The sequence below is a fragment of the Podarcis tiliguerta genome, assembly GCF_965153285.1.
Source record: "Podarcis tiliguerta genome assembly, chromosome: 2".
In the NCBI taxonomy this organism is placed as follows: Eukaryota; Metazoa; Chordata; class Lepidosauria; order Squamata; family Lacertidae; genus Podarcis; species Podarcis tiliguerta.
In genome coordinates this window covers 14,977,258-14,992,734 of record NC_139535.1, presented here as the reverse complement: position 1 = coordinate 14,992,734, position 15,477 = coordinate 14,977,258, and the positions used below count along the sequence as shown (strand labels likewise).

The 15,477-nt window shown below is 41.8% G+C and overlaps 3 protein-coding genes across 5 annotated transcripts in view; 1 reads left to right on the top strand and 2 right to left on the bottom strand.

The window, feature by feature from the left end:
• LOC310670889 (early activation antigen CD69-like) overlaps positions 1-339 on the top strand; it is a 54,282-nt gene extending 53,943 nt beyond the window's left edge. For all 3 annotated transcript variants that reach the window (XM_083426724.1, XM_083426726.1, XM_083426725.1), the window contains exon 6: positions 124-339. In XM_083426724.1, the coding sequence (XP_083282850.1) occupies positions 124-262 (139 nt within the window). In that variant the 3' untranslated portion in view covers positions 263-339. The remainder of the gene's footprint in view (positions 1-123) is intronic.
• The window catches only part of LOC310670884 (C-type lectin domain family 2 member D-like), a 291,130-nt gene that overhangs the window by 169,488 nt on the left and 106,165 nt on the right, over positions 1-15,477 (bottom strand). The gene's annotated exons all lie outside the window — the stretch shown is intronic.
• On the bottom strand, positions 263-12,069 carry LOC310672934 (killer cell lectin-like receptor subfamily F member 1; the record flags this gene model as incomplete). Its single annotated transcript, XM_083430618.1, has 5 exons — positions 11,626-12,069; positions 6,132-6,221; positions 4,721-4,846; positions 3,534-3,688; positions 263-289 (listed from the first exon to the last, which is right to left on the bottom strand). The coding sequence occupies exons 1-5, from the start codon at positions 11,708-11,710 to the stop codon at positions 263-265; spliced, it is 483 nt and encodes a 160-aa protein (XP_083286744.1). The 5' UTR covers positions 11,711-12,069.

The window sequence follows — 15,477 nt, the reverse complement described above, 5'->3', positions numbered from 1 at the left end:
TGTTTTTAATATTTTGTTGGGAGCTGGCCAGAGTGGCTGGAACAACCCAGTCAGATGGTTGGCATATTAATAATAGAAATATTGTTATGATTATTTCAACATATGTTCTGTTTGATATTTTAGGTTTGAAATTCGGGGAGGAGGAAAATCTGCTTACATGAACCAGGAAGGTGTTGCCAGCTCCAGCAGCCATCGTGAAGAACCCTGGATCTGCAGCAAACCAGTTCACAAATCAGAAAGGACAGAGGATGCAGGGCTGTAGCTAGGGGGTGGTGAGGTGGGCCCCCACCTGGTGGACAGATGAGAGGGGGACGCAAAATCGGCTTGCCACCGCTATCCCTCCCCCAAAATTGTTACAGTAAAATCTGGGTGCGAGGCTGCTCTGCCACCCAGCTCGTCGGACTAAGTCCGCGGGTCCCTGCGGAGGAAAATGAGCTCAGCCGGAGACAGCAGCAAACTGCAGAAGATCCAAGTTTATTGCAGGTTCAAGGCGAGATTGAACCGCGAGAAAGCGGTGACATGAACTTTTGAAACTTCCCTTCATGTCCCAGAATACAGTGCAAAATACATCCCAGTTACATCATGAATACATTAAGAAGAGGTTGGGTTACACAGATTACATCATGAATATATTAAGAAGAGGTTGGGTTACACAGGATTAACCTATGGAGGAGGGAGGGGGGAATATGCAGAGCTGGAGATATGCGCAGATAAGCACATCCTGAGTCCCGGTGATGAGAAGACAATGGTCCATGTATGCATAGTCTGCCACCTGGCATTGCCCGGAGGAAAGGCCAGGCAGAGTGATTTGACAGGATTAGGGTCTTGACACCTTGCTTGAGGGGGATTATGGAGGACAGGGGAGGTGTCATGGAGTCCTAGAGAAATTGAGCAAATTGGCACGTTGATTTTCTATGAATTTTATAGATTTTAGTCACTTTGACATTGACAATTGGAAATAAATGGATATATTGTAGCGAAGAAGGAGGTGAAGAAGACATGCCCCCCCTTCCGTATCAAAATAAAGAAGACTTTTCTGTAGCTCCTGCTATGAGGGAATCCCTCTGTGCAGGCAATGAAGGCAGACAGGCGGGCGCTCCGCCTCTGTGGCCAAAGGGCTGTGCTGATTTCCTCACAAGTGCAACATGAGGAGGAGGAAGGGAAAGAGGGGGATGCGGCCCCCCAAAATCCGACAATCCTGAGGTTGAGAAGTGTGCGTATATATGTGCCTCCTTTTCTTGTGTTCTGCTGCCACCTCTTCTCCCCCAAGGCAACACGATGACCAACTATAACAATGTGATGTCAATATAAACTCTTTATATAATCTATACAGAACATTGAACAGTATGAAATATATGACATATGCACTCTCTGCAAAACCAAATAAACAGAAATCTTATAAATCTCTGAAAGTCACAAATTATGCACTCTTGATGGATTCTCTTGAAAACATAGAACCAAATAAACATAAGTCTTATAAGTCTCTGAAAGTCTTTGTAGACAATGCAAGTCTCCAAAAGAAGCAACGGGTAGAGTCTTATCTGGTGAAAACAAGCCGTAAAGCTTTGTTTTACGTCGGCCAACGCTGCCGAAGTGGTCCGCAAACAGACGTCGTGAACAGTGATTCGGGATATACCCACTGTTTTGTGGAATTCTTCTTCAGCACAGCAGAAGGATACAGAAATGCTTCATAAACTGCAAATGAATTATTGAAACCATGACCTGCATATACATGGTAACTTACAATAACTCAAATTATTATAAACTGTATCCATTAACTATGTCAATTCAATATGAAATGAAACCAAAAGTACAAACCCCATCTGTATGGTGAATGGAATTGTATAACAACAGTTGCTATGGAGCAGTGGTCATAAAGTTATGTAACCACTGCTACTGACTGCATGTTGCAAGAAACCTAAAAAACGGACCCCGCTGGCCAGGCCTCTTTGCATTTTAACTACAGCAGGACGGGCGGAAATTCCACTGGCAGAGTTTATCCTTGCATAGCCTTGACGCGGGTGGGGTGAGGGGGACGACACATTAAAAAAGCATAGGGAGCCCTGTTGGCTCATTTTTTTAAAAAAAAGCCTCCAAAATGCAGTGTTAGGTAAATAACCCATATTAGGACCAACCAGAATGTCACAAACTTGTGGCAAGCCTTGGAGTTATCCAGAATTCTTCCTTGTATTTTTGACTTTATAAAAGGTCTTTGTGCTATTCTGCTGTTGCCATGAAAAGAGTTTTCAGCTAAATCAGCATGCCAAGCAGCTCAGTATGACGCTTTCCAACAGCTGAGTACAAAAAGTTCAGAGACTACCAAAAAAAAGAACACGTGCACCTGTTCTAGCCTGCCTGTGCCTTAGGATCTGAATTTGGATACTCTGCTGGCATGCCCACCCTGTGTCAAGAAAGGTGGCTACAGGGAGGGGTCCTTCTCCTTGGTGGTGTCACAGCTAAGCGCCTAACTTCCAATGCACCTGTATCAAATCTCTCTGTTGCGGGCAATAATCATTTGAGCACTGACTGCACCTATGGTAATTCTTTTACAGTCTGATCCTCTGCAGAATTGGGTATCACTAAATTAGTTTAAATAAATGGGCATAATCATTCCCAACAATGCATAAGATACAACTTTGGAGTGAATATTATCGTGTGCATATATTCATTTTAAAATAAAAGACCATTAAAAGCTTTCTGATGCTGTTCTGTAGGGTGGCTTTGAGTATTTATATAATTACCATCACTGGTATTAATAAGAATGGATATATTTGGAGTTTGTAGAATGCTAGAGGCCATTTAGCACTAGGGAATATTTGTCCCACATGTGGAGAGTGTTAAACAGCAGGAGATAAACCAAATGTATATTCTAGCCAATTTTTTTTTTTTTAATCATTAAAAGCATTTGAATCATAGAACAATTTTATACCTGATTCTTCAAAACGCAGACTTGTGTGCTTCCTCCCTCCCACCTTTGTAGACCTAAGCAGGGGCACCTTGAGTGAAACTTTTAAAGTTGCGCTAATCAGTGGCCCCAAGAGTCCGGGGTCGAGACGAAAGCAATCCGAATCCGGAGTTGCGATCCAGCTTGCATCTTACTTTTTACCAGGAGGACGTTCCCTTGCGTTTTTTGCAGCTGTGGATTGCAAAGTCATGCACAGAGCGTCTTTTCCTGTTAGTATCTTATTGACAACACAAGGAGCCTCCTCCTTCTAACTTGCCTTTTTTTAAAAACCAACTCTTGTGAATAAGAACTTGTGACTTGTGATTAGTTTTCTTACTTTATATCATCCAAATAACACAGATATTGCAAAAGTAGTGCCATTTTACATCATATAGTATTATAATGTAAAGTTATCATTGAGGAACAAATCAGTATGATATTGTTTATATGTTTCATCTGTGTATTGTTTTACAACTGAATTAAATTTGCAACACTACTAAGCTAGAGTTAAGCTCAGTTGAACTCAGGTGTCCTTCAGAATTAACCTGCATGTGAATGCATTGCCTGAAATATGCAATTGTCCCCTTACCATCTCCTTTTTGTCTTGGATGACCAGCAGTTGGGAATCCCTTGTTGAACAGTCATGTTTGCTCTGATCCCAGGTTTTAATATTTTCTGATGTCCAGTAGCACTTGTCCCTGTGGAGCTGCCATTGCATAGGGCACACTTTGCAAGGGGAATTATCTGTAGAAGGAAAGATTGATTTAATGATTATGACTGGGCCTCCATTTCGATTGTGAAAAACATAACTGCTCTGCAACTGTAAAGACCCAGCATCTCTCGGCTGAGTGAAGCTGTCCAGCAATCTGATGGTTTGCAGGGTACTCTCTGAAACTCCTCAAAGTTGGACGTGCCTGGATTAGTCCGTTGTTGAACTAGCCAGGTGAGTTAATGGCCTTAAATGCTGTTCTTGGTATAGCAAAGGAAGTGGCTTTGTGCCAGAGGTCACCCCTCCCTCATCTGGCTCTTAGTGAGAAAGGCATTGGCCAGAGTGGAGTGTGAAGTTAGCTCTAGAATGACACCACCAATGCTTGATATTTTAGGACCATAGGGAGCTGCCTTATTCTGAGGGAGACCATGGGGTTCATCTAGCTCAATTTTGTCTACACTGACCAGCAGCGGTTTGAGACACAAGGGATTGAATCTGGGACTTTCTGCATCCAAGATCGGTGCTCTACCACCAAACTATGAGAACACCACCTGGAGTACCGTGTCCAGTTCTAGGTGCCACAATTTGAGAAGGATTTTGACAAGCTGGAATGTGTGCTGCCACATGGGAGATGGAGCAAGCCTGTTTTTGCTGCTCAGTAGGGTTGGACCTGAAACAATGGATTCAGGTTACAAGGAAAGAGACTCTGACTAAATATCAGGAAAAACTTTCTGATGGTAAGAGCTGTTTGACAGTGGCATGGTCTCCCGAGGGAGGTTGTAGCCTCTTCTTCCCTGGAGGTTTTTAAGCAGAGGCTGGACGGCAATCTGTCATGGATGCTTTAGCTGAGATTCCTGCATTGCAGGGGGTTGGACTAGATGACCCTTAGGGTCCCTTCCAACTCTACAATTCTATGAGTCTACGAAATGAATGAATTTCAATGAATGAAATTAATTTCTTTACAGAAGATTTTATGCCTCAAACCAACATAGATGTGAACTGAAAGCAAGATCTTACATACAATTACTATGCTTGAAAGAGACAGAAGTACAATATATCAATTCTACCTGAGGAACTATACTGATTTTGATTGCAGAAGTTGTGTCTTAGGGAAGCCCGAAACTTGTCTGTTGAGGCATTGCATCCACCATTGTTCAGCACAATTCTTCCCTTTTCAGCTTCCAACTGCAAAGCTGCCCCCACAAAACAAAGAAAGTCAGTTAAGTGAATAGGCATAATGTTAAGGCACAAAATCAAAATATAGAGGCCAAGGAATGGGAGAAGATGATGGATATGATAAGACAATGGTGACACACTTCTGCCATTTCTTTCTGTTACAGTCTTTATCTGGGGCAGCAACTTGGTCTAACACAGCCCCCAGCTCCCTTCTGATATTCACCAGCAAACCATTATTAACATAATGGGGAAGAACAGCTTATTATTCAGCCCTAAGATACCCATTTTTACCTCAGCTTTAGGAGGTGTTTGCCTCACACCTCCCTCCCTCACTGACTTACTCAACTGGCATTACTTCTCCTCAGCTGTCAATCTACTCCCAATTGACAGCTAATCAGAATATGTGAACTACCAGGAAGACGATTGGGTATCCAAACTCTCCTTGGCTGAGTTTGCATACAATTGCACTCTTCATGCTTCATCACAACAGACCCCCTTCTTTGCCAGTTATGGATACCATCCACGCACCTTCCTATCCCCGACCGACTCCCTGTCAGTGCCGGCAGCAGAAGACTTCATAGAAGAACTGACAGTAATACAGAGTTTGCAAAAAGAGCGTTTTGGATTGTGCTAAGGAAACCTGTAAGAGATTGGCTGATGCAGACAGAATACCTGGCACTGAGATTAAGGTGGGAGATCAGGTATGGCTGTTGACACGTGATTTGCCACAGAAAGGCAGGTGCAAGAAATTGGAGCCACAGAGGGTGGGCCCATTTGAAGTTGTAGATCAGATCAACCCTGTGACTTTCTGGCTTTGATTGCCTGTATCCATGAAGATTCACCCCATCTTCCACAGATCAGTTTTGTTGCCTGTCGTGCCTGCACACCCTTACCAGGCACCTAGACAAGCACCTCTGCCTCCCATCATGGTAGAAGAAGAGGGGGAGTATGAAGGAGAACAAATTCTAGACTCCAGGATGCGAAGAAAGAAGTTGCAATACCTGATTTTGTGGAAGGGGTATGGCCCTGAAGAAAGCTCATGGGAGTACGCAGAACATGGCCATGCACCAGACTTGTAAAGGGTGCTCCATGCACACCAACCCAGCCAACTGAAACCACTGGGGTGCGAGGGGGAGGAGGGCTCAGGAGAGGGGGCCAAACCAAATGGGCTGGAGCTAATGGAAGATGTGCTAACTGTTTTTATTTAGACCATCATTCTGTATGTGCTTTTATTGTATGGTAAACCACTTCAGGATGCCACATGGACAGCAATTCATATATGAAACAATAAATAATACTCACCCAAGACTGTCACAGCCACCCCCAGGATGATGATCACAAAGCCGCTTGCCAACAGGGTGATCCGGTACCAACAGGGAAGCCCAGAAGCATCTGTGAGGAGAGGGAAAACTTGAATGATGTGAGTCAGCAGTGCCTAGACTAGAGTCTCCTGCAACTCATTGCAGGCTAACAAGCATCACAGGGAGAAGGCTGGGTGATTTGTTTTTGTTTTGTTTTTTGACAAAAAAAAATCCATTCAGGAGGCAACAGGCAAATGGTATATGTTTAGTAAACTGCCAACATACCAAAATGCACCGTATTAGGGGATGGCTTGAAAAAAACAGTGTGCTAGGCAAAATTGCAAACAAAAAATGTGCACATTAGGAGAAATGCACACTGAAACATTGAATTGTCAGGAGGCATTTAAAGGGGTGTGTGGAAGTGGTGTAGGAATGTGGAGATCTGCCAGGCTAAACTTGTGTAATTTAGAAGGGCTTGTGAAGAAGTTCACAAAAGACAAAAATAAGAGTGAGATTTGATGGAGCAGGCATGATAATGAGAAAAGCTGATCTCCCATTCCACATGCAAGAAATGAGCAGTCTCTCTTGGAGCAATATTTTGTCATATTGTGATGGCCTGGGAATTGGATTCAGAGGTTGAACCTGAGGAATCCCAGCCTGCACAGAAGTCCCCGCCTCCAGGACCGGCTGAGCCGGGACTGGGGCTTGAACCTGAAGGGCAATCACTTGTGCCGGATCCTCAGGAGCAGACACCAGCTGAATCTGCTCTGTCTCTGGAGGTGATCGAGGACCCATTGCCTGCAGGTGCTCCACTCTCAGCCCCGTCAGGGGAAGGTGAGGTTGCCTCTGGGTCCGGTAACCCTCCAGCCTCTCCTGAGCTGCAGAGGCTCAGGGCAGAGAGGCGGAGGGAACTAAGTTCTCGCAGGAGGAGTGCTCGCCTCCAGGCCAGGAGAGGCGAGTCACCTGTGGACCAGGGCCACCCTATGCCTCAGTGGAGATAAAAGCCAGCCAGCCCAGACCCAGGTTGCGGGAGCAACATTGCTGGTAACCTGTTCCTGCCTGCACCCTGTCCTGCTCTTCTGCCAGAGTTCCTGCCCTCACCCGACTCCTTGCCTTGGACCCAGCTACAGCTTTGATGGACAGCCCCCATACCACACCCTCGACCTTGGACTGGACTCGGACCATGCCGCACGGTAACCCCCCGGGACCAGCACACATATAATCATCAAAGCATTGCCATTTGTTTTTTAGTTTTTGATTTGACTGCTGTCGCATGCATGCTGTTAATTTAGCCAATTTAAAATATTCATTTAATTTGAGAATCCATTCCTCCTCGGTAGGTAATTCTTTAGCTTTCCATTTAGATGCTATTACTATCCTAGCTGCAGTGGTCGCATATAAGAAAATTCTTTTTTTCCATTTTGGTATTTATTTTCCTAAAAGGTCCAGTAGGTAAGCCTCTGGTTTTTTCGTTAATGGGATTTTAATCATTTTTTTCAACTCCTGATGTATTTCTCTACTTAATTGGGGTGCAACTCCACCACATAGGCATTGTTGCATTTCCAACAAAGGTTGGATTTCAGTTTATCGGTTTTTTGCTAATTGGACTGCTGTTAAATACCACCTGTAGAACATTTTGATGAAATTTTCTTTTATTGTACTACAGGTGGTAAACCTTATCTCTTCCTGCCAAAGTTTCTCCCATTGCTCTAAATATATTGTGTGGCCGAATTTTGCACCCATTTAATCATTGTCTCTTTCACTTCCTTGTCAATCATTTCCAAATCTAGCAAAAGGTTATATATTTTAGATAGTAATATTTTGTTGTTTTTTAATAATGTTTCATGCATTAATGAATTCCCTTTAGAAAAAAAGGCATGCTAATATGCTTCAATTAAGAATGTAAATGCATCAAAACAATAAATTATCAATGACATATGTATGTATGTAGAGAAAATAAAAACAATCAGAATGCAACGATAAAGGTAAAATTGATTCTAGAGAAGACGAGTAGCGGTGGAGGGAAGTTAAACAGGCGTAATGGCTTGGCTCTCCCACAGAAGTGAGACACCGGCAGTAATTATCTCAGGTTTATTGCTCAAACACATAAATCACTCCGGAGCTCCTTCACTCCATGTCTGACTCCAGGTTTGCAGTTGCCACGTCTGAACTCCGCTCCTTCCTCTTCTTCCAACAGGGGGAAAAACCCTTTCGCTTCTGCTCTTTCCCCCTCCTCTCACTGACCTTTTCACGCCTTTGAGTTTTTGAGCTAGCTATTCCTGGCCTGTCTCCCTCTGTTTCTGAGCTAAGATTGGTATTTTTTGACTCATTGCCATCTGCTGCCTGCTCTCTGTTCTCTCAAGCTATGCCACTAGACTGCCCCCCCTCCCTCTCACATACCAGCTCACATTCCAGTGTCCTTATCTCTCTTTGCCTGCTTTCATTCCCAGCCTCTGTCAGCTCCGGAATGAAGCTGACAACAGGGTGGTGCGTTTATTTTATTTTGTACAAAAGAAAGAAAGAAATGAGCAGTCTCTGATACCAATGTACTGATAAACTTTGCACCCTGAAAATCTCATCATTGTTCGTAACCCCTTGACTATGCTCAGCTCGCTGTCATTGATTTTGTGCTCCTCTTGCTATATGGCCTGATTGAATATATATTGGAGCTTTCTGGTGTCTGTTGTGTGTGTGTCAGCTGTCGTCAGCATGCTTTGTCAAAAGGAGGGAAGAGAAATAGAGCGAAGGAAATAAACCATCTTTTATTTCTGATGTTTTCTATTAGTTTGAATTTTAAAAATCTTCAGAAAACATTCATCCACTAATAGGAAGCAGGTTGAAATACTTTGCTATTTTTATTTAGAGGAAAAAGTGGATGTGTGACATTGATTTTTGTGTAGAAGAAACAGAATTGTAGCATTGGAGGGACCCTGAGGAAGATCTAGTCCAATCTATGCAGTTCTAGCATACAGGAACCAAACCTGCAACCTAGGCAGTATATGCACCGTGTTCTAACGAACTGAGCTATATATTCACAGAAAGTGTACCATCCAAAGTGGTTGAAAAAAATCAGGGCTATTTACAGATGTATCTGACAGCTGGTGAGCTTGGGAATATTTATATACATTCCCTAAATGGTCTAATTTCAGAAGTCTTGCAGCCATTAGCTATGGAAATTTCATTCCAATACTGCAATCTATTTGCCTCATAAAACCACCTCCTCTTTTCATTTTGTAAATTGACATGTTTTTAGCTTTCATTTGATATTACCGCCATTAAAACGCACAATAAAACAATTGCATCAAGACATAAAAATTCCTTTAAAACATGGCAGTAATTAAAACATGAGATTTATGCTGAGAAATCTGTGTAAACAGGGGCATCTTTAAAAGCCCGCAGAATGCCAATAGAGATGAATAGGCTTGTATTTCATCATGGAGTGCCCTCCATATCGCTAGTGCTTTCGGTGAAAGGAGCCCACCTCCCAAAACCCAAGAATCAGGAAGCTGTGCAAGACTAATTGGGCTTCATTTGTACTTTTAATACCCTTACCTGCCAATGAAAGGGAAGTTGTTCTTTTAGGAAATCTGGTCCAGAGCTGTTTAGGGCTTTATACATAAGTAAGAAGACCTTAAAAATCTGGCTTGATATCTAATGGGCAGCCAGTGCAAATCCCTTCCTACAGGCATGAGATGTGCCTGGTAAGACAGACATGGTCCAAATGGAAGTTACTCTGCCCGTCCAATTATTTAGTTGCCTACCAATATTGCTCATTAACCTGACAAAAAGAAATGGACCGCCAGATGCTAAAATACGAAGCATTCTCTTTAATCAGGAAGTGGACCTGAGGTGGAACGAAGTTCTGTAGCAAAACCTTTGGCCATTGCCTTTGAAAACGTGTCCTGGGTTGCAGTGAAAGAAATGAGTCACCAACCTTTGTTGGGGAGGCCCAGTGGGGAACAGGTGTTAGCAGACAAAAGGACAGGCAGGCGCTGTAGTTTTCACCATGGGTCGCCTCAGGGCTCAGTAGGTGCATAGGAAAAGGATGTGGGTGGAGCGGGTGGTCAGGCAACATGCTCACACCTTTAAACTGTGCCTTGGCCAGGACAGTGGGTGCAGCATCTATAGAAGTGTTTTTTCTTCACTAGGCTGGGGGAAGGAGTGTGAAATGTTGCAGAAAAAGCAACAAGCAAAGACCCATCTATGTGCACGCTTAATGCTACTTGCATGCTTTGAATTTGAATAAGAGCATATTATAACATCTTATTTTCCAAGCTAACTAGCATACCAAATTTTATTTGCATTATCCTCAATTCTGCATCCTTTAAAAAAAAAAATCTTATTTATAATTTTCATTTATATGCATTACAATATTTCAACAATAATTCTAACATATCAAACCTCAGCTTCCTTCCCCCCTTTTATGCGGTTCCTTACATTTATTTTCATCATTTCTTGCATACTCCAAATTATCTTCACTTATTCTTTTATGCATATATATATATATATATATATATATATATATATAAACAACTGCAGGGATTTACAATAATCCTGCCCATGTCTTAATGTCTGTTTACATTTTATTTGTAAATATTCACTGAACCATTTCCATTCCTTTCTAAAATTCTTTAAGATAACACATTTGTAAAAAAAAAAAACACCAAAAAAAAAAAAACCCCAGAAGCTTTTCTTTTGGGAATTATAGGAATAGAACTACCTAAACAGTATAGAAATTTATTTATGTATGAAACTACAGCTGCAAGAATGTTATTTGCCCTCAAATGAAAAGAAGTCCAGAAGGGAGAAAACTGGCTACAGAAATTAATGGACTATGCAGAAATGGCAAAACTCTGAAACATTTCTGCTCTCATGTTTAAAAACATGCAGCCAGATCTTGATTTCATTTGTATGTGAATTTCAAATGATAACTCCCTCTCCCTTTACATATTCCGAGACCCTTCAAACTTGTGTAGCACTGATCATTTTAAAAGTCAACTTTAACTTTGAGAATTGCTTCCAACCATTTATTTATTTTTAATGAAAATTCATCCGCATTTACTTCAGATTTCTCCCACATTTTTATATGCAGTTTTCATGTATACACATTTTTGCAAGCGATTTCCTCTGAATTTTTGTATATTATTTAAATGAGTGTCTGCACTTTTATAGACACCAGTATATGCATATTTTGTGGCTGAAGAACTGCATTGCAAAATTCAAACACAAGTGCGAATTTTGAAATACAGTTTTGTTTTGTTTCGAATAGTGCAATTTGGGTAGTTTCTCACAAAAATGCAAACAAAACTGAAATTCTTCCCTATCCCTAGGTGCCATGCTCCCTTCTGTATTTCCGTCTCATTAGTCAAACAAAAATACTGCTTATAAACAGGATAAATCTAAAGGAAAAGGAAAATCATGTCCTTCTGTCAACCGATATATTACAGTGGAATCAGACAAAAACTGGAAGATACGAAGGGGTCTGAACTGAGTACCTTGTTTATGAGCCCCAGTGGCAGTTCCTGATGCAGCCCTCCTAGAGTGGAAGTTCAAAGCAGTATAACCATCTTCCCCCTCCATTGGGAAGCAGAGGCTGCAGAGAAGCCTCTCAGAGAGCAGGGCTGTCGAAGGAGCATTGGAGGTTTGCTGCTATAGCCTGAGCTGATGGCCAAACATCTCTTTCCGGAGCAGCTCTTCTCTTCAACCACAATACCAGTCACACATTCGCAGCCTTATTAGGTGGTTAGGGCAGGCTCTTGTTTTACAAAACGTTTTTGTGAGTTGCTCAGTTTGTATTGTTCAGCTTTTAGTTTGGAGTTTGACTTTTGGAAGTCTCCAATTATGGATTATAGCTAAACCACATTGAGATGTGACTGAAGCTTCGATGAATGAGGCTGGATAGCTCAGTTGGTTAGAGCGTGGTGCTCTTAATGCCAAGGTTGCAGGTTCAATCCCTGTATGTGACCAGTGGCGTAGCGTGGGGGTGCAGGGGGGGCCGGCCGCACCGGGTGCAACATCTGGGGGGGCGCGCTCGCACTCGCAGCTCTCTGCCCCCTGCTAAAATCCATGGGTTAGGGGGCGCAAATTACTTGCCTTGCCCCAGGTGCTGACAACCCATGCTACGCCACTGTATGCGACAGCTGCATATTCCTGCATTGAAGGGGGTTGGACTAGATGATCCTTGGGGTATCTTCCAGCTCTACAATTCTATGATTCTCTGAGTGGGGAGGAGTAAAGGTAAAAGGTAAAGGACTCCATGACGGTTAAGTCTAGTCAAAGGCGACTATGGGGTTGCGGCAGTCATCTCGCTTCCAGGCCGAGGGAGACAGCGTTTGTCCATAGACAGCTTTTCTAGGTCTTGTGGCCAGGAGGACAAAACAGCTTCTGGTGCAATGTGACACCATACCAGAAACCAGAGCACACGGAAATGCCATTTACCTTCCCGCCAAAGTGGTACCTATTTATCTGCTTGCACTGGCATGATTTTGAACTGCTGGGTTGGCAGGAGCTGGGACCGAGCAATGAGAGCTCACCCCGTCACAGGGATTCGAACCGCCGACCTTCTGATTGGCTAACCCAAGAGGCTCAGTAGTTTAGACCACAGCGCCACATCCTACATCTGCCTATGCAGGGGCTCTCTTGAAATGTAGGTGTTGGTCAGGGAAGGAGTTTTCCACCACAATGACTTTCCTTCTTTGGAATGGTGTATATAGGTTGGGCCCCCTGCCACACTATTAGTATTTTATTTATTATTTTGAAATATTTTTTATTTATTTTACAAATACAAAATTATAATTATCCGAATATATATCCATATGCAGAGATTGCTCTGAATCTCGCGACTTCCCCCCACCCCCTCCATGGGGTTCCATTTTGAACCTTTACAGCTGCATATACTTCCAAACTCTAACTTTTATATCAGTCGATATTGTCCATGGTAATTGTTACAAGTGGAATCAAAATCCTGCCAGTGTTTCCATCTGCTTACAGTGATCTCCTTAATAACTTATAAAGTTTTCCCATTCTTTTATAAAGTTTTTGTCCTCTTGGTTCCTGAGTTTTCCAGTCTGTTTGCCATTTTGGCATAGTCCAACAACTTAGTTTGCCCTTTCCTCTCTGGTAGGGACTCTGTCGTCTTTCCATCTCTGGGCTAGCAAGATCCTTGATGCTGTTGTCACATACATAAAAAGTCTTTTTTGCTCCTTTGGAATCCTTTGGTGGACTTGTAAGGTAATAAAAGCTTTCTGGGAGATGATATATAATGAAATGAAGAAAATGTTTAAAATAACTTTTTTTAAAAAACAACAAACCTAGGAATTGTAGGTACCGACAAGTCCACCACATATGATAAATGGTACCTTCTTTTTCTTTACATTTCCAGCAGGTATTTGTTTTTGTTTTTTAAAATAATATTTATTACTTTTCCAACAATTACAAAGAAAAGAAAAAAGAAAAAAGAGAAAAAGAAAGAAGGAAAAAAAGACAATGCAATACAATACAAAAACACTACATACCACTAACACATTAAACTGACAAAACAAAACAAAAACAATTTAAAATACATCAAACACATCCAACAGTTTCAATATCTTATCTTTCATTCACTTATTTCCACGTCCTCCTCACACCTCCCTTTTTGTATTCCACTTCTATTAATTGTTTCAGCAATTCCTTTCCATCTTCCTCTGTTTTCTATCCTATAATCATCTTAATACATTCTAATTATTTTTCCCTTTAATACTCTATTAATCTATTTACACTTAATTCCTTATAACATTTCTACTAAAGCCATATAACTTCATTCCAACATTTTTCTAACATTCATAATTTTACAATATTTCTATAAATAGTCTTTAAACTTTTTCCAATCTTCTTCCACCGACTCTTCTCCTTGGTCTCGGATTCTGCCAGTCCTTTCCGCCAATTCCATATAGTCCATCAACCTTCTTCGTATTTAAAGAAGAACTTTACTTTGTCCTCTACTGATCTTATCTTTATTTTCCTTCTTTTAAAACTGAAAGATAGGCCTTGGGGAAACTTCCACCTGAAGATGATTTTATTCCTTCTCAGCAGGGCAACAATATCTCCATAGTTAGGCCTAAGATCCAAAAGATATTTCGAGACGTCTTTAGAAGTTTCCACTCTTGACTGTTGTACTTCCAGGTACTTCTGGTAATGCCAACCCAAAATTCTATCTCTCCCTTCTTTAGCTCGAAGGGTGATCATACAGTCTCTTAGTCTATTCTTCTCTTTCCCCCCTCCTCTTCCACGTCTAAGGGCCCTCAGAATTCTAAACTCTCCTTGAGCCAAGTCCAAGTCCCAAAATTCAGCAAATTCCTGTGTGGGAAAATCTATCAAACTTTCCCCCTCCAATTCAAGCAGGGCTCCAATCATCAAATTCGTCTGTTTTTCTTTAAGTTCACTCTTAGCAAGCGTCACCTTATGTTTATCAAGATGCCTCTGCAGGGCTGGGACTCTCTCTCTCTCCAATTGTACTACTTCGCATTCATCAGCAACAGCTTTCTCCCTGACTTCCTCCGCAGTTTGCCGTATCAAAATAGATTCCTGTATCAATTTCTGGATGGTTTCTGTATTAGTATTCACCTTTTGTCCCAGACTATTTATACTTTCTGTATTTAAGTCAATTTTAATAGTTGTAGCATCAACTTTCACATTTATCACGTCTGTTTTCCTGTTTAGCTGTTCCAATGAATCATTTATCTTATTTAATAGAACCACTAAGACTTCTTCTGTCGACATTCCTCTTGGTTTTGATTGTACTAATGCAAAAGCAGCAACAGGAGAAGCAGAAAGGCCTGATGTTGAGCCTCTCCTGGGCCTTAATGTTTTTTCAGCAGTTGACTGATCTGTTTTTTCCTTTCCATTTGCCATAACACTTAAAAGATTCAAGGTCAGTCCCAGAGTCTCACAATTTTTATCTTGCAGCTGGAAATTCCCCTAGTCCAGCTCTTGCAAAACAACCAGTTTCAAAGGCTTCCACTAGAGGGAAGCATTTTCTTTTTATATTAGTCAATAATGTCTTCTTTTAAACAAAGTTCAAACAATCCAAAGTTAGTTTCAGTTTTCAGTTACTCTTACTCCTTTTTCAGTTACTTTTACTCCTTTTTAGAAGCAGCCAAAGACAGTAGAAACAATGTATCTGTCTTATTTAGCTAGCTGTCAAAGAAAGTTCTAAGCGCTGTCAATGAACATTTCAAAAGACGTCAGTCCTGCTAGCAGCCCGTTTCCAGGATCAGAGCGGCGGTATTTTAACTCTCCTCACTCTCTCCTGCAGGCATACTCAGTCCACAGCTTCCCCTCCTCTTCTCCTGCCTCCAAGGGGGATT